This window comes from Mastigoproctus giganteus, chromosome 6 (assembly GCF_048544385.1).
Source record: "Mastigoproctus giganteus isolate SK-2022 chromosome 6, ASM4854438v1, whole genome shotgun sequence".
In the NCBI taxonomy this organism is placed as follows: Eukaryota; Metazoa; Arthropoda; class Arachnida; order Uropygi; family Thelyphonidae; genus Mastigoproctus; species Mastigoproctus giganteus.
In genome coordinates, this window is record NC_143580.1 from 81,774,175 (window position 1) to 81,793,497 (window position 19,323).

At 37.3% G+C, this 19,323-nt stretch overlaps 1 protein-coding gene across 5 annotated transcripts in view; it reads left to right on the forward strand.

Moving 5' to 3' along the window:
• The window catches only part of Tsen2 (tRNA splicing endonuclease subunit 2), a 245,765-nt gene that overhangs the window by 200,941 nt on the left and 25,501 nt on the right, over positions 1–19,323 (forward strand). For 3 of the 5 annotated variants that reach the window (XM_090376068.1, XM_090376070.1, XM_090376072.1), the window contains one exon: positions 18,029–18,084. In XM_090376068.1, the coding sequence (XP_090232194.1) occupies positions 18,029–18,084 (56 nt within the window). Of the gene's footprint in view, positions 1–18,028; positions 18,097–19,323 lie in introns of all 5 variants that reach the window. The other 2 variants (XM_090376069.1, XM_090376071.1) reach the window with 1 other exon arrangement.

A 19,323-nucleotide genomic window follows, 5' to 3' on the forward strand; every position in this document is an offset into this window, starting at 1 on the left:
ATTTCTTCAGGGACCCCAACCCGGTCCCTATCTGAAAACAATGACAAAGATACTGATAGCAGTATTGCTAAAAAGAGGCAGCGAACCGAACTACAATCAGGCCTGTCCCAAGGTTCCTAATTATACACTCCACCAGTGAAAAACCAATTGGTAAAATGTCGCCCTTTTTTATCCAAAAAGGGTTACATGGGTTAGCAGGTTCACCCAAATCAGTTAAGAGGCTTCGTTCTGGAGACCTTTTAATTGAAACTAAAAATGACAGGCAATCAGAACATCTACTCCGAGTAACATCAATCGGAGGAATCCCTATAACAGTGACACCACACAGAACACTCAATTCACCGAGAGGAGTCATTTCGGAGTGGGACCTTCTCGATGTAACCGAGGAGGAAATCTGCTCCGAATTAAAACCCCAGGGAGTTATTGCCGTCAAGAGAAATACTGCGGGAAGGGATGCAAAAATTGTTAAAACCAGGAGCGTTACCCTGACTTTTAACTCTCCTAAACCTCCTGATGAGATTAAAGCTGGATACATCAACTGTTCAGTGCGTCCATACGTTCCGAACCCTTTACGGTGTTTTAAATGCCAGAAGTATGGACATTCTCAAATGGCCTGCCGTGGAGTCCTTCATGCACTCGATGCGGTGCAAAGGACCGTGAAACAACAGCATGTTCAGCCGCAAAACCCACCTGTATTAACTGTGAAGGCGAACACCCGGCCTACTCACGAGCATGCCAGAGGAGGAAAGAAGAAAAAGAAATTCAACGGCTGAAGGCAGAGCTAAATATATCATACCAGGAGGAAAGGAAATCGGTCAAACCCCTGAATATCAACAAACCTACCTATGCCCAGAAGGTAGCAGGGAGATGTTCCGTCGGAACTCAGACGGACGTGACCATTCCTCCAAAGGAGTCTTTCACTCCCATCGCACGGTATCTCTTAAGTTCTCACAAACCTGCACAAAAGGACCAATCAGCTGCCACTCCTATATCGGTACCTCCTAATGCTCCACAAGTAACAAAGGTAATTATGAAAGAAAAGAATAAGAAAGGGGAAGTCCCCCCTAGTACCCAAGAAAAGATGGATGTCGAGCAGAAGGAGGTACCCGAAGATTCAGTCTTGGAACTCTTTGCGGAGGAGGAAATGGACACGGGACAGCGTCCATTCTTCCCCAAAAAAGACAAATCCAAGACTGATAAAAGTAAGCCCTCAGCACCTCGGAAGCCGCCTGATGGACCCACCAAGCCAAAATAATGGCTAAATTCCTACAATGGAATTGTCGTGGATTCCGGCGAAATATTGATGACATCAAGGCCTTCCTGCAAAAGCGCGAGCCAGTTTCCTTTTGCTTGCAGGAGACATATCTAAAGGCAAATGACGATCCCACGATGCATAACACCACCATTTTTCGTAAGGATAGAATTGCGGATGGCTCTGTACATGGGGGAGTGGCTATCATTGTGGGTAACCGGACCCCAGTGCAGCCCTTGCTAATTACAACTAGCATAGAAGCTGTTGCAATTCGCCTTACGGTGGGTTTTCTATTAACCGTCTGCTCTATCTATTTGCCACTTGGGACTGACATCTCCCAGGAAGACCTTGATGATCTTCTAACGCAGTTGCCGTCCCCTTTCTTACTTCTCGGGGATATGAATGGACATAACACCCTGTGGGGTAGTGCTAAAATCAATGGAAGGGGACGAGTCATAGAGCATATGCTAAATGACAATGACCTTTCCCTTCTAAATACTGGAACAAACACCTTCTTCCACATGCCTACCCGTACTTTTTCTGCCATTGATCTGTCTATCTGCTCCCCTTCTCTGCTCCCTTCACTCACTTGGGAAGTGGAGGAGAATCCATACGGAAGTGATCACTTCCCTGTGATAACCTCGTTACACAGTGGGAGACCATGTCTTCCCTACAGTTTACCACGGTGGAAGATTGATTAGGCTGACTGGACTGCCTTCCAACATCAGGCAAATTTTGATCTTAAAAATGTTGTCCAAGTAGCTGCGAATGCTGTTCCAAAAACATCTGCCCGGTTTCCACCATTTCCCAAACCTTGGTGGAATTCACAATGCACAGCAGCAAAAAAGGCTCAAAACAAAGCGTGGGGGATATTCCGCCGATATCCTACCACGACCAACCTTATACCCTTTAAACGTGCCCGAGCCAAAGCACGATATATCCGCTGTCAGAGTCAAAAGGAATCGTGGATCCGTTTTACATCATCTATTAACTAGTCTACCAACTCTAAGGTAGTCTGGGATAAAATCCGGAAAATGAAGGGGAAATATACATCCCACCCTTCTTCAATCCTAGATTATAATGGATGCGCTATTGCAGATCCAACTGCAATAGCCAATTCTCTTGGGGAAACATTCTCTAACATCTCTGCAACATCTTCATATTCCCCAGAGTTCCTGGTCCTGAAATATAAAATCGAAAAACAGGCACTTAACTTTAAATCTAAGAGCATTTATCCCTACAACGGGGATTTCACTATTCAGGAACTGAAAAGAGCCCTCTCTCTTTCCAAAGCAAGTGCCGTTGGACCAGATGGCATCCATTATGAAATGGTTAAACATCTTTCACCAAAATCTATGGATTGTCTGCTCCTTCTGTATAACAGAATCTTTACTGAAGGGCAAGTTTCCGAACGAAAGGCAATCGTTCTTGCCTTTCCTAAGCCAGGAAAGGATCCAAAAGTCACCACCAATTATCGTCCTATTGCTCTGACTAGCTGTCGGTGCAAAATCCTGGAGAGAATGGTTAATTCTCGTTTAATATGGTATCTCGAATCAAATGACCTTCTCTCCAACATCCAGTGCGGCTTCCGAAGGAACCGGGCCACTTTGGACCATCTTATTAGGTTGGAAGCATCCATCCGGGATGCTTTCCTAAAACGCGAACACTTGGTGTCGGTGTTCTTTGACATGGAAAAAGCGTATGACACAACTTGGAGATTTGGCATTTTAAAAGATTTACATAGCCTAGGCCTTAGAGGGCATCTCCCCTTTTTTATTCAAAACTTTTTAGCCAATTGATCGTTCCAAGTTTGTGTGGGATCCTCACTCACGCTCCTTTAGCCAAGAGGAGGGAGTACCACAAGGATCAGTATTAAGTGTCACGCTTTTTGCCATCAAAATAAATTCCATCGCAGAACAACTTCCTCCAACTATAAACAGTGCCCTCTATGTTGATGACTTTAGCATTTTTTGTCAGTCGTGCAACATGAGGGTTATTGAAAGACAACTGCAGAAAGCCATTGATAGTCTGAATTCCTGGGCACTTGCTAATGGCTTCAGGTTCTCGCCAGAGAAGACCGTTTGCGTACACTTTTGTCGCAAGCGTAATCTTCATCCTGAACCTGAATTAAGGCTCGGACAAAATGCTATTCCAGTAGCGGCGAACACAAAATTCTTGGGACTCATATTTGATAAAAAACTGACCTTTTTGGATCATATTCGTCAACTCCGCACAAAGAGCACACGTGGACTTAATATTGTCCGCTCTCCTCTACATCTTGGGGAGCAGACTGATGTATCCTTCTTCGGCTTTACCGTGCACTTGTTCGATCCAAACTAGACTATGGGTCCCAGGTATATTCCTCAGCCAGAGACAGTGTCCTGCGATGGCTGGACCCCGTCCATCATCAGGCCCTACGTATTGCTACTGGAGCATATTGCACATCTCCTGTCCAGAGCTTATACGTCGAAGCAAACGAACCACTGTTATCGCTGTGACGTAAGCAGTTGTCTTTAAAGTACGCTTTAAAACTGAAATCCCTGCCAGACCATCCTACATGGCCATTCGTTTTTGAGCCACGATGGGAAAATTTATACAATACCCGTAAGACTGCCAATCGTCCTTTTGGTATTCATCTGGAGGCAAATCATGGAGGCATTGATCAAGGGTGGAATTCAGGATCATTTGGATAGAATTGAAATTCTCAAGGATACTCAGCATGGTTTTGTAAAAGAAAATCATGTTTAACAAATCTGGTTCGCTATTTCGAAAGGGTCACTCACGAGCTGGATTTAGGGAATAATTTCGACATTGTTTATTTAGATTTCAGCAAAGCTTTTGACTCAGTCCCACATGAGCGGTTGCTTTATAAGCTGGAACAGGTTGGAATCACTGGGAAAATCCTTAGATGGATAGAAGGATGGCTTCAGGGCAGGAGGCAGAGGGTTGTGATAAATGGCTATTCCTCAGATTGGGTTGATGTAAGAAGTGGGGTTCCCCAAGGATCAGTATTAGGACCACTGTTGTTTTTAATTTTCATAAACGACATTGATGAAGGGATAGAGGGCGTGATGTCTAAATTTGCAGATGATGTTAAAATTGGTAGAGTAGTTAATGATCACTGTCAAGCTGAGCTTCTTCAGAGAGACCTAGATAGACTTCAAGAATGGTCAGAAAAATGGCAGCTGTGCTTTAATCCAACAAAGTGTAAGGTATTACACCTGGGAAACAGTAATCCCAAAATAACTTATTCACTTGGTGGAGTTCAACTAAACCCAGTACTGGAGGAAAGGGACTTGGGTGTTACGATACGGTCAGACATGAAATTCTCTGAGCATTGTAAACAGGTTGCAAGGAAGGCCCATGGTGTCCTATCGATGATCTATCGAACTTTTGCAAGTAGAGATAGGGACGTGATGATCCCATTATATAAGGCCTATGTTAGACCACACTTGGAATACTGTGTTCAAGTATGGAGACCGCACCTAAAGAAAGACATCGAGCTTCTTGAAAGGGTGCAAAGAAGGGTAACTCGCCTGGTGAGATCGGCAAAAGGGCGTCCTTATGAAGAAAGACTTCGAATATGTGGGTTGCAGAGTTTGGAAACTAGACACCTTAGAGGAGATTTGATTGAGGTGTTTAAGGCTCTGAGAGGCATCAGTAAAATGAATGAGGACAATTTTCAAGATTATAAATGATGCTAGAACTAGGGGACATAAATTCAAGTTACGCGGGGAAATGTTTAGATTGGACTGCAGGAAGTTTTATTTTAGCCAGCGAGTTATAAATTACTGGAATAAGTTGCCTTCATGGGTGGTAGAGGCCGACAGTTTGGGGAAATTCAAAGGTCATCTGGATAGTACTTTCGGGTAAGGGAAGCGCATAGGATGATAGGATTAATTTCCTTTTTATTTAATTTTTAATTTCCTTTTTATTATTTTTATTTATTTATTAATTATTATTATTTATTTATTTAATTTTTGTTTTTATCATTGTTTTGTTCGGATTTTTTTTTTTTTTTTTGGCTGGTGCAGCATAAGCCATAGGCTTTCTTGCACCATACGGCCGTTACTAATACTAATACTAATCTCCAAGAGCTACTCAAAGAACTTAATATCAAGGTAGACAAGGTTGCCCAAACACCAAAGCAGCCCTTTCCACCCTGGCATGCTTATGTCCCGGCATGTGACAGTCTAGTCTGCGCAGGAATCGTAAGGAGGAAGTTGTTCTTGCCCGGACCCGCATAGGACATAGTCATTTGACACATTCGTTTTTGCTGAGGGCTGATGACCCTCCTATGTGTGAGTCCTGTGGCACAATTTTAACTTTTAGACACATTTTAATTGATTGTCCAGTTTTTAGCAATATCCGTCTTACCGCTTTTAATCATTTGGCTGAGCCGTATACACTCAGTCAGATTTTATCTGACAATGACAATGTGTCTGCTATTTTTAGTTATTTTAAATCAGTAAAGGTTTTTACTTGTATTTAATATTTACATGTTATTGTTATTTCTTTACTGATTTATTTTTTCTACATTTTATACCTTTGTTATTTTATATACTGACATGGTGACCTAAGTAATTAGGTCAGTGGAAATTTAAATATCACCTTAGTTTGGTGCATTATAGCCTTAGTTGCTAATGCGCCAATAAAAACCAAACAAACAAACAAATCCCCCCGAACTAGCAGTTTCCCTGAACTTTTAAGGTATCCTCCATAATACTGGCCAAAACTCTTGCACCACCTTTGTGTAAATGTATTTTGTCTCTACAAAACACATTCCTATTACCTACAAGTGCTGGCCAAGCTGAGAGAAATCCCCCCCCCCCCAAAGCCTTGCAGAGTCCTTTAAGTCTTGAGTTAATCCACAAGGCTGTCAGCATATAATCCCTCCTATTGTGCCTGGACAGAATTGCAGACACATAGACATTGTGACCTAACTCAATACATTTCTTCAGCATGGGCCTATATTTGTCTAACAAATCATCAGATCATGTGCTTAATGTCATTAGTCCCCACATGAATAATAATATTCTTTTTACCCCCCCTTAAAATCTGAGTGTGTTGGTGACATCATTAACAGTTACTCCTGGCAGACATACCCTGGTTCTAATCCACCTGTCCTTATTACAAAAAATATTTCCTGTTTTCCTGACAATAGTCTCCTAATAAAACTAAGTCCTTTTGAACCAGAGTAGTTTACACTTAGTTATTCTGTTCTGGGGCCTGAATCGGGGGTGCATCACTTGGTATGTTACTAGAGTCCCCGGCGAGCTCCCAGTTACATTATTCTCGAGGGCAAACACCACCCATTTTTTCAATCACTCAAATTGTTCTAGCAATACACCAAATTGTAACTTAAGATCGATGCACTCCTTACAACTGTGACAAAGAAAAGAATCTCCAAGTGAGCTAGGATTATCCACTAGGTTGACCTTGGAATACATGCCATAGATGCTGCAAAGAACAAAATCATGACTCATCCGGAAATCGGCTATTTTCGTATGAGTCGTGGCACCCTCTGACAAAGTGTTCAAGGCAGCTGTAATAACCATTATAAAATTTACTAATTATTTTAATAAAAGAAATTTTTAAAAATTATATTTATAATAAAAAAATTAAACTATTACAGGAAAAAAACTTTAAAAATAAACTTTACAATATGCTAAATAACCTTCAAAATCCTGCTCTACTTCACTAATTCTCTCTTATCTATACTTCTTTACTCTCGCTGTGAAGAGCTCTAATAGGCATGTATGCTCACCACGAATGCCAATAGTAGAAATCAATTTAGCTGCCTCTCAGATTCTGATGAACTTCAAGAATTCCCATCAATAAAGAACTCCTCATGTATGAAAGCAGATGTAAAATATACCTGTTCAGCTAGTCAGCAACATCATTCATAGTTAAACTATTGACATCAAGTAGACAAGTGTGATTCAACCCTTTCCTTCCTTCCTTCTACTGTTAATATAAGTAAAGAAGTCTTTGCAGAGATTTCTCATAATCTGCCTTAGTTTGTCTGACCTCCTTTCTCAATTGATTACAGACTAGTTTATATCTACCACAGACTTCTGTATCACCTGATAATTTATAAGCATCCCATGCATTTTTCCACTCTGCCATGTGTCTCAATAGTTCATCTGACATCCATTTAGGTTTAAGCCCAAAACTGTATTCCTTAGTTGGTGTGAAAAGCCTATTAGCTTTTAAGACTACTTCTTTGAGTACTTCCCCTTTAGAGTTTGCTGTTGGTAAAAATATCAGATGGTCCCACTGTATAGAATTTAAAAGCCTTCTGAGACCCCTGTAGTCACCTTTGCAAAGGTGAAAGCCATTCTCTTAACCCTTGAGAGCAGTTGGGTCATTATGTAAATTCTATATTAGCACCCTTTGATCACTGCCACCCAGAGGATTTTTTATCTGCAGATTCTTAATGCATGAAGAATCACTGCTGATAATCAGATCAAGAGAATTGTTTCCTCTTTAACATGCTGCTGTAGAAAACAGTCATGCAATGAATCTACAAGTCTTGCTAGTGTGTGAGTGACCATCCCACAAGTTCCAGTCAATATCTGGAAAGTTAAATTCCACATAACACATTCTGAGTTACTGGCCCATATAGCTTTTTGTCATTGCTGTCATAGTAATTAGGCATATAACACAATCCTACTCTCTTTTGTTTTCTCATTGAAAACTGACTCAACATTACTGGCTGCCCATGTCAACTGGATTCACTGTCTCAGGTTTAATGTTTCTTAAAGAGCATAACTTCCACATACATATTCCTGTCCTTTTCATACATATTGTACTCCCCGTATTCAAATTCTGCATCCTGCCCGAGTGACACCATATCTCTGATATCATCACAGTGTCGCATTTGATGGTTTAATCAGTATTTAGATTTATTTATTATGCTCCTAGCATTAGTGTACACGCAAGTATACATCACCTGTTAGTTACTCTAATACAGCACCATGTATTTACTTGTTCTGTGGTGATTTAGAGTAGGCTCTGAAATCCAGGACATCTTGCTTTCTAGGCTGCTGCACATTCTAATAGAAGCTGTGCAAGAGTCACTTTCACTTCTGCTTGCTTCTATAGTTAGTTGATTAGTCGGTGTATTTCCCCTAGTTATCATTTTTCGAACCCACCTAACACCTTCATCAATAGTATCAGTGAATGTTCTTGCAACCCTTCTATTGAAGTGTCTCCCCCTGTTAACAAGTGACCATGCTGAGAAAAATTTTACCCAACGAGCCTTGCACAGTCTTTCCAGGGCCAACTTGGCTGACAAGGCTCTCAACATGTACTCCTTCATGTCATGTCTTTTGTTAAGATTTCTGACACTTTCAAATTTCATCCTAACTTGCAACTTTTTCCCAACATTGCCCTGTACTTGTTAATAAGTTCCCAGATCTCCTACTCAATATCATTTGTGCCAACACATACAAAAGTATCACCTTTCATGCCCTTAAAAGGTATTTGCTCTTCAACATCATCTACTTTTGTCCCTAATAGACATATCCTTATCTTATTCTTATGCGAATGAGTTTTTTTTTTATGATGATGGTTCTGGATGGTTAGAACCATCAAGTATGGTTATGTGATTCAATTTGTGCAATACAAATAACTAAATTTTATTCCACAAAGAATATGCGACACAAGAATAAGAATTATGCCCTAGGAGTCCTTCATCACTTTTTCAAATTTTAATTTCACAAAGGCTGATGAACCAAAATGAGGAATGTGCATGTTTCTCAGATGGGATCTTATTAATTTTTATTTCATTTCAATACTGCAAGTTCATCAAATTGCATGGATTGAAGAGGTGTATTTCATTACAGTAATACCCTGAAGTTATGCGATGGGTACAACGAAAATCGCTTAAGTCAAATTCTCGTAAGTCGGGGTACAACTTTGCATATAAATACATATAAATTTTGTTTAATTGGGACCAAGGACTAACAAAAACACTAGTTTAGAAGAAAAATATTTAATAAAATTGCAGTTCTTTATACATATTAATACAAAATATATATTAAAAAAAATAAATGAGTTACATAAAAAAGTTATTTCCATGTCAATGGCTTCATAAAATCTAACAAATTCGTCTGACGACACAGCGCCTTCTTTTTTTCATGCAGAATTTCTTCGTAGCAAGCTAATAATTTTTTTATTCCTTGCTTTGTAGCTTATAACGTGTTCTTCATTGGAGTCATGTTTTCTAAAATTTTTAAACCCTTTTCAATTGAGCTGAGACCTTCTGTCAAGCTTGCAATTGTCATGTGCTTTTCTGGTGGAACTCTGTCTGAAGTGTCAGATACTTCAGTGACGTTTTGCTCACACATCTCTATGAGCTCATTCATTGTCAGCTCCTATGTGAATCCAACAGCTCGTTGACATCATCATCACCATTGGCTTCCAAATCTAATTGCCTGGCAAGATTAACAACTTCTTCTATCACATGAGCGACATGATCAGTTTCTGGCATTGTTTTCTTCTCATTTTTGAAAAAAAATGGACAAAGTTTCTTCCAGACACCATTCAATGTTTTTTGTGAATTTCATCCCAAGATTCTTCAATGATTCTTACGGCATCTAAAACATTGAATTGTTTCCAAAAGTCTTTAACAGATATCTCGCTATTTTGTCTCATAGCTTCATTCAGACGTGCAAACGAACGCCTCGTGTAGTAAGCCTTGAATGTTTTGATGACTCCCTGGTCCATCGGTTGAAGCAAGCTGGTTGTGTTTGGAGGCAAAAACACAACTTTCACACATGGGTCGAAATTAATTAGGGTGGCAGGAGGGTGACCGGGTGCATTGTCAATAAGAAGCATCACTTTAAATGGAATCTGTTTAGACTTGTAATAACGTTCGACTTCGGGTATGAAGTGGTGACCAAACCAGTCCTCAAAAACGGAAGCTGTCACCCAAGCTTTATGATTTGACTTCCAAATCACTGGTAAGCTAATTTTAGATATATTTTTTAAAACTCTTGGGTTTTCGGAACAATAAATTAAGAGAGGTTTTAACTTGCAGTCACCAGCTGCATTCCCGCCAACCATCACTGTCAATTGATCTTTGGAAACCTTAAAGCCTGGAAAGTTTTTTTCTTCACGCACAATAAAAGTTCTTTTAGGCATCTTCTTTCAGAACAGGTCAGTCTCATCCATGTTAAATACGGTTTCACTGCTATAGTCACCTTCTTCTATCATAGCCTTGAGTGTCTCAGGAAAAGAAGACACAGCTTCTTTATCGGCAATTGCCGCCTCTCTGCGATACTGTGCCAGTTACAGCGAGTTTTAAATCAGTTGAACCAACCGTTACTAGCTACAAAGTTTTCATCTTTTCCCGCCTACCCAGCTTCTTCTTTCAACCTCTCAAATCAGCTTAGTTTAATAGCATACAGTGTTCTGATTGACTGGACAATTCTTCACTTTTACTTGATTATCACACCATAATTTCAGCATTGTTTCCATCTCAGCAATAATACCATGACGTTTACGAATTATGCTTGAGTTCAAGGATTGAGCATTTTTCACCACTTTGAGAATTCTTTCTTTATCTTTTATGATTGTTCTTACTGTGGATTCCGGTAGCTCAAACTTCTTTGCAAATTCACAAATTTTCACTCTGCTATCAAAATCCTTGATAATGTTAAGTTTACATTTCAAAGATATCGTTTTCCTTTTCTTACTAGGTGCAAGAGAATCAGATTTACTTCGTTTTAAACGACATAGTTTTTTTAAGGGTTTAGAAAATATATAACAAAACAATCTTAACTTTCGTTGATTGTAGAATCATAATTGTGCACGTAGAGTTCACATGAAACACGTCCAATGCATATCACAGCAAGAGAAACACTGAGGGTCGTTTTTCATATGCCATCGATATACGGCTCGACCGACGCAATCCATTTCTCTCGCGAAAACAATGTAATTTCCGACAAAAGTTGAGCACGAATTCGAACGCTCACACATAAATATGACAGTTGGAACACAAATTCTTGTATATGTGTGCAGCTCATGTGTGGCAGCAAAGTTGAATTTTGTTCATCTTTCACTCTCGCTCTCCGCCGTCGCACCGTATATCGATAGCATATGAAAAATGACCTTGAAGATAGTGGGCGGCAGTGTTGACAAACGAAAAAATCAAGAACCGCTAACTCCGAGTTCGCGTAAGTCGGGGTATTACTGTATACAGAAGCAATTGCTATTGTGTTTGTTAATTATTTTTCACAAGGCTTCAAGCATTAGAAAAAACATTAACTTTATTTTACTTCACTTCAACAGAACCAGTATTAACACATTAGATCTTCATTATGTAAGAATTTGGTAATCTGGATCTCTCACTCCCATCAGCTTCAGTGAAATTGTCTTCACTGGATCAGATTCACCAACTCTAACAAGATGTTATGGTAGTCATTAGGTAATATCTTCTTTATGTAAGAATCTGGTACCTAGGATCTCTCTCTCTCTAATCAGCTTCCAACCACTCAGTGAAATTGGCTTCACTGGATCAGTTTCACTATCTCCAACAAGGCTTGTGTTAGTAACTGCCCTTGAACAAGAGGGTTCTGAAAAGTAAGTTAACACATTTTTTTTCTCAATGATGTTTAATAATACAAAGTTGAAATTACACACCAAGAAATAAGTGAACGTGCACTACTTCTCCACAAAGTCTCCAGTTTTATCGATGCACTTGTCCAAACGATGGATCAGTTTATCAATACCAGTACTGAAGTCTGTACCCACACACAGTATCCAACATCGCACTGCCTGATGAACTTCCTCATCTGTGGTGAAATGCTTTCCTGAAAGATGTTTTTTCAGAGAGCCGAACAAAGGGAAGTCTGAAGGCACTAAGTCTGGGCTGTAGAGGGGATGTGACAGTTTCCCAATGATTACGGTGCAACCACTCACGAGTGGTGTGGGCAGTGTGTGGAGTTGCATTGTCATGCAACAAAATTGTGCTGCTTGTCAGGAGTCCTAGTCATTTGCATTGAATGTTGGCTTTTAGCTTTTCCAATGTTTCACAGTAAAGCTGTGCATTGATTGTTCCTCCCTTCGGCAAGAAATCCACCAACAGAGAATGCCTTGGCGCTCCCAGAACACTGTGGCCATTACTTTTTGGACACTGGGAACAGTTTTAAATTTTTTGTGCACAGGAGATTGTGGATGTTTCCAGGTCATGGAGTCTTGTTTGCTCTCTGTGGTAAAGTGATGAACTCACATTTTGTCTACTGTGATTATGCGAGCGAGAAAATCTTCTCCTTCGTCGCTGTATTGCAACAGGTTCTCCAGACACATCCCCATGCGTTTTGCTTTGTCCTCCTCTGACAATTGTTGGGGCACCCAGCAGTAGTACACTTTTCAAAAGCCAAGGACATTGCAAACAGTCGACTTACTCACGTTCACTATTTGTGCACCTGTTTTCAAGAACGATGTCCCTAATGCACAAAATGTCTTCTGACTTGCTCGATGAAGGCCTGCCCGCCCGCCCGATGTCGATCTTCAATGTCAACACGGTCCACTCTAAATTCATTGCACCAAAAACACACCTGCTTCTTTGTCATCACCTTTTTGCCATACACAGCAACCAATTCATGGTGAATGTCACTTGGTGAAGACCCTTTTGCTTGCAAAAAGTGAATAACTTCACAAACACCTGTTTTGGCCCACGCTCGCATGGTAGCTGCCATTTTGCAGCTGGAATCTGCTGTGAGGCAAGAGTACTGCAACACTACGCTGGCAGTCTTTTTGAATGTTATTAATGGGTCTATCTGTCCACCATGTTTCATCTCATTCCCTTTCACCATTATTAAGAAAAAAAATGTGTTACCTTTTTTTGGAAACCCCTCACAGTGTCTTCCATTTTGTCCAGCTCCTCCACAATCATTATTACTTCAACAAGGAATTTCTTCCAGTAGAACCTTTTGCATGTGAAGACTTCTTGATCCGTCAGCTGGATCAAAGCAGTTGTGCTATACTGTAATGCTAGGCACCTAATTTTTCCAGCATAGCTGCAGTTTTTATGTTGAAGGAATTTTGTCAGTGATCAATGAAGACATGTATCCTACAAGGAGGGGGGAGGGAACCTTGAGGACTTCAATCTGATAACATCAAACCTCAGGTTTGAAATAGTTGTAGAACTAGTCAGAGATTGGATAAACTGTAATAAATCTTCTAAATCTCAGGGTAACTTGGGAATATTTTTTGACTGGTGTAGCTTATGCCTCTGACTTCCTTGCACCATATGGCTAATAATAATAAATGACTGAGAATTCATACGTGGTATCCTTAACCGCTCAAGATCACCATGACTGCTCCAAAACAGTGTAGCTAGTAGTCAATAATAAAAAAACATGCAGTCTTATTAGCATTATTTTACATGGACTAAGGAGTTCTGAGTTTATTTTCTAATTGAGACATTTTATATCATGTCATTTGAAATAAATTTTGAAAAAAGTTGAAAATGGAAGTAAATAATATCAAATATTATTATTTTACATCAGGTAATATCTAGTATTATTATCTATTATATACATAATCAGAAATATGTGCATTTAATGTTTTTTTAAACTGGAAAATGGGAGAGATTAAGATTCATTTTTATATTTTATACCTATAATGTAATTTTTTTTTTTCAGCAGAATTAATAATTGTATGTTTTTGAAAGTAAAAGGTGTAAAAAACACACTTTTTAAATATTTAGTTTTTATTAAAAACTAAAAAAAAAATCACATGTATTGCAATCTATTAAAAAGATGAAATATGGTATACTCCAAGCAGAATTAAAAAAAAAACCTATAAACATTTTCCAGAAATTAAAGTTGTCACCTGTCAAGTCATGGGCTACTAAGGATGTTACTACTAGGGGGTCACAGTACTACAGAATTAATGTGGTGGTGTCTGTGGCAAGTTACCTGTCAGATGACCTTCAAAACTAATGTTCCAACATTAATCAATGATTAAAAATGAGAAATTTTTTTTACCTTCTTAAATATAGGCATACTTTAACTTCAATAATTTCTAAAGTGATTTTCTTATGGTTTTCATGCATGTTCTTGAGAAGTCAGATGATCCCACCCCACCATCTTTGCAACCTATGTGGCTTTTTGCTTGAAGAATTGGTACTGACCAATTCCGTGTTTGTTTATAGTTTCAGGTTACTTGTTTTTCTTCTCTCACTAGTATAGTAAACATCTACAATCTTATTCTTTTTTTGAATTTCAGTTGCATGCTGTAATGCACGCAAAAAAATTGAAATTAACATGAAAAAACAAAAATAACTAGTAATATTGAATTTAAAAATTTTTTTTTAATATTATTTATATACATATGTAATAAGCATAAATCTTATGCACATGGGCATGTTTTAAATTTTGCACATTTAACAGTCCTTTTAATGAAAGAGAATAAGGACTGATGTTTCTATTTTGTCTTTTTATAGTTTTTTTTAAATTTAGTTTTCAGCAATTTTTTTTTTTTTGTTTTTTGAAAATAAATGATGTGAAACATAGCATGTTTTAAAACTAAATTTTTTTTATTAAAACTTAAGAAATACATACAATAAATAGTGCAGCCCATTAAGACCAGATGGAATATTAACATTATTTAATTAGCATTCAGAAATTAAAGAGTTGACACCTGGCAGGTTGTTATTGTTATTTTTGGTTTTTAGGAGCATTAGCAACTCAGGCCATATTGCTCCGGGATATGCGGTGGTCATTCCCTGACCTTTCCGCATCCTCCATATTTGGTGGTGACGGGCTCGAACCCCGGTCTAATCAAGAAGTGTGTGCTATGCACTGCTGCTCCTTCCCACCTGGTTACGGAGGCGCCTACCTGTCAGGTGACCTATCACTTTTTGTTAGACTTTGGAGTGGCACTACTTGCTGGGCTAATGAATACAGGTTTTTTTTTTTTTTTTTTTTAATACTAAATTGAGAGTTTTCACAAAATGGGATTATGTAGAATGACATTAAGAAGCTTTCATCTTCTAATAAGATATTGTGTATCGTTATAATTTCTTTAAAATTAATTTCTGATTATTAAACTGATTGATAGTATTGTGGAACTTTCTTTCAGATCACTCTGACACGTTCAATTCATGTGGAGTTGCTACACCTTTGCTTTTTAATTGTGCACCTAGAGAAACACTTAGTTTTTCATTAAGATCCACCACTTTTTTGCTACCCTCTTTTCAACATGATGTGCAAGATCAAATTTTTTTGCCATTTCTATTTCTGGGATGTTTTAAATTTTACTCCTTCATGGATTTATAAAGAGTAGTAGGTATGAATACTATTAGGGTGGAAACACACTATTATCACTTCACGAGACTTCACTTGTATACATATCTCTGTCAAATGTGGGGGAGCATTATTTTATTGCTTGGAAATGCAGTGTTGTGATTGGCTGTATTCATTCACAAGATAACACGTCGGGCTTCAAGGCCGAATGACATTGTCAGGAAGTCAGATTTTTTTCTGTTCGAACAGAAATTTCATTAGCCATGACAAGAGGAAAATGCTAATAGAAAATTAAATTTAAGTAAATAATCTGTTTTCAGCGCACAAGCAGGAATATCCGAAAACAAGTAACTTCAAGGACGTGGCTCCTGTGCCTTTCCAAAGCACCCTCCACTTCGACCAGCTACTCGGCATACTCACCACAAATGTCCAGTCACAGGGATGCTCAAAAATGGCAAAACTAGGAAAATAGACTAACAGAATTACAAATTGAAAGGACGAACAAGTCGATCATTTCAATTTGCACAACTCGTTTCTTACAAGTTTAATTTTTAGGGTTGAGAAGTAGTTTTTTGTTATTAAATTTCATTAAAAATTTTTGTTTCATATTTTCAAAATTTTTTGAATAAGTCCTTATTCAAAATTAAACTTGTAGTATTTCAACTTTCCTTTAACATATAATTAATTTTTCCTTAGCGTTTATTGAATTTTGAAATTGCGTATTTTGCCCTGGAATGTTATCCTTAATTGGATTATATAGGAAATTAAATTCTTCTTTATTCATTCGTAAGTACATCTTGAAACGATTTTCATCTTCTTCTAAGTCCTGCAGTAAATGATGGAATTCGCCTTTTTCTGTTCTCTTCCAGTTTATGTTGTGTTTTTGGGTACTCTTTTGTTTTCTCGGCTATAAGAAAAGCGCATGCATTTTCTAAATCTTCTTCAAAATCTGAAGAGGAGGATGAACTGTGGCAATTCATTTCGCTTCAGCTTTCCTCAAAGAGAGACACATATACGTTACAGGTTGCCAGATGTACCCTTTTGGAAGTATAATGAAATTTCCAAGATACCCCTTTTTTAACATTTGAAAAAAGCAGAAATCATAAAACACCCTGTTGAGATGATTATATAGGAAGAAAGAACTAACTGACGATAAAGTTGTTGAAATGCACCCTTAATTAAAGACTCAAATACGACATTATATCCTATTTACAAAGAGGGTTGTAGAATATTCATATTATGCTTACTTTGTAACATTCTACTGTGAAGTAGAATGTGACTTCTTTTTTATTTCGTTGTAATGTTTTAAGGCTCAAGCAACAAACATTTTTTTAATTTAAAATTCCCAATATCAATATCGATTTGCTGTATGAAGAATATGTTCTGTTGAAATCATTTTGTAGAAATATTGTGAAAAAAGACCTCAAAATACTACAGATGTTTGGATAAAAATTTTAAATGCATACGAAGTACGTAATACAGAAAAAAATATTAATTTTGTTTTTGCATTTGCCTCAAATGCAATGAGTGAGTGAGTATTTAGCTCAATGTTTAACATATGGAAAAAGGATAGAAATAAGAATGTTGAAGAACTGTTGCAGAAAACCAATCACAATATGTCATGCAAAGAATTTTACGCATATGCACTAAAAAATGAAAAACTGTTAAAGAAAATTTGCTAAAATGAAAAGTATTGCTAGGTAAATATTTTCTTTTTGATAAAATAAATCAGGTTTATTGAATATGCATTGTAAACAATTATGTAAAACATTTGATGTTAATATTTATAAAAGATTCCTTTAGTGTTTATCAAATTTTCCGAATTAAACGAATTAAAGCATGGGCTATAATTTGGTTAATTTTATTTAAATTTGACTAATTTTGCATTCCAAGAATTTGTAAAAATCAACAAAATATAGAAATAAAATGGTAATTAAAATTGTTTGGTTTTCTTAAGATATAATGCGAGTACCCCTAAACAAGGAATGAATACCCCAAACATAAGCATGAGTACCTCGAGATCAAATTTACATTAAACAGGGACCACAGAGTACTATTTTTGTGATGAGATTCACATGATGTGATAATAGTGTGTTTCTGCCCTTATCTACAAAGCACCACCTCAACCAAGAATAAGCTGATTTCGTGCCACAGGCAGTGTGGCTTTGCTGCATGTTCAATATGAGATACCACCACTTGTAAAAGATTATTGCTGTGAAGTAACGATTTCTGGCAGAGAGAAAATATCAGTGCAGCCATAATCAAGCTGAATCGAGCAACAATTTCTGGAAGGTCAAAACATTCTAACACAAACTAAGTTATATACTAAAGTGAAATTCACTAAACTTAATATTTCACGAAATGTGTGAACAATAAAAGGATTTCAGTGTTCATAACTTGCAAGTTAACTGTTAATATATTTGTTATTTTTTTCTTTTTAGGGCAGCTGCAATCTTCCAGTTTTGCATGTGTGTTTATTGATTTATTATTATTATTATTTTTTTCTGTTATATAGGAAATACTTTTAAGAAGGTGGGTTGCTTCCCAAGGTAGAGAAGATGAAGGCAGTTTGTAAGCTTCAATGTGGGTGTTATATATAAAATGAATTTTTAAATTTAATTAAATATTTTCTGATAGATTTATTAATTTCTCTCAAGGTTTGTTCTAAACCTAAGTAGTAGACTGCAATAAAATATATCAAGTTCTTTGTTGATGTTTTTTCAGATTTTAAATGAAATGTAAATATACATCATCCTTTGAAACTCTATGAAATTGTAATGTCAAAAGTTGTAAATAGTCACTTGTTATTGCAAAAGTAGAAATGGGGAGGGGGAAATTTTAAATTTTATAATATGCATTTTTCCTCGAGGTTTTTTTTTTTTTTTTTTTTACTACCCAGTCTGCAATGGTTATTTAAACAGTGTTAGATACTTCACTTTTTTTTTTTTTTTTTTAAAACAGGAAATATCAGCTGTTAGCTACCATAAAAATAGGTGACAAAGTATAGCCATACATTGAGTTTTTTTTGCCAGCTAAAAGTTATGATTTGATCTTCACTTTTTTGTTAAAGGTGATTAAAAATTAGTTTCCCCAAGATATTTTAAATTTTTTTATGCTATTACTTTATCACTTGGTGTGCCACAGCATTTATAAATACAGTCAAACTCACTGCATTTCATCATGATTATTTGAACACAAAGCAATATCATTCTTTCCTTCAACTGGCAGCTAGCACTTGCTATTTGTTGTTATAAATGGTGTTAGTCATATTATGATCAGAATTTGTAAATAGGGTAGATCTGCCTCAGGTCCAAACTGATTTAAACTAGCACAAGCACTTTCCTTACTACACATAAAAAAAAAAAAAATACTTTTGCATGTGGTATTGATCTCTCATATTGTAAGATTATTGTTATGGGTTACTTCAGTGTTACAAATAAACAGCAGTTTACAAACAAGTATTGTAATGAGTGTTTTATCTCTCCAAGAAGCAATGCAGTCACATGCCTTGCAAGTCACTGTTCTATTGCACTGTGTTGATTAGCATTAGTAAAAAACCCTTTCCCATTTCACTTATCCATTCGCTCCAAAAGTTTGTCGAGTTTTTCATCGAATTTATTTAAGATTTCAACTTCAATAATGACAGATGGTAGTGTCTTCCAGCAATCAACATCCTGTTGGCTAAATGAAAATTTCCACACATCTATTATACAACTGTCTTTCTTCAATTTGAATTTATTCCCCCTCAAGGGCGTAATCTGAGTAAGAGAAACAATCCCATTAGCATTGAGCTTGCTCAAACAATTCAAG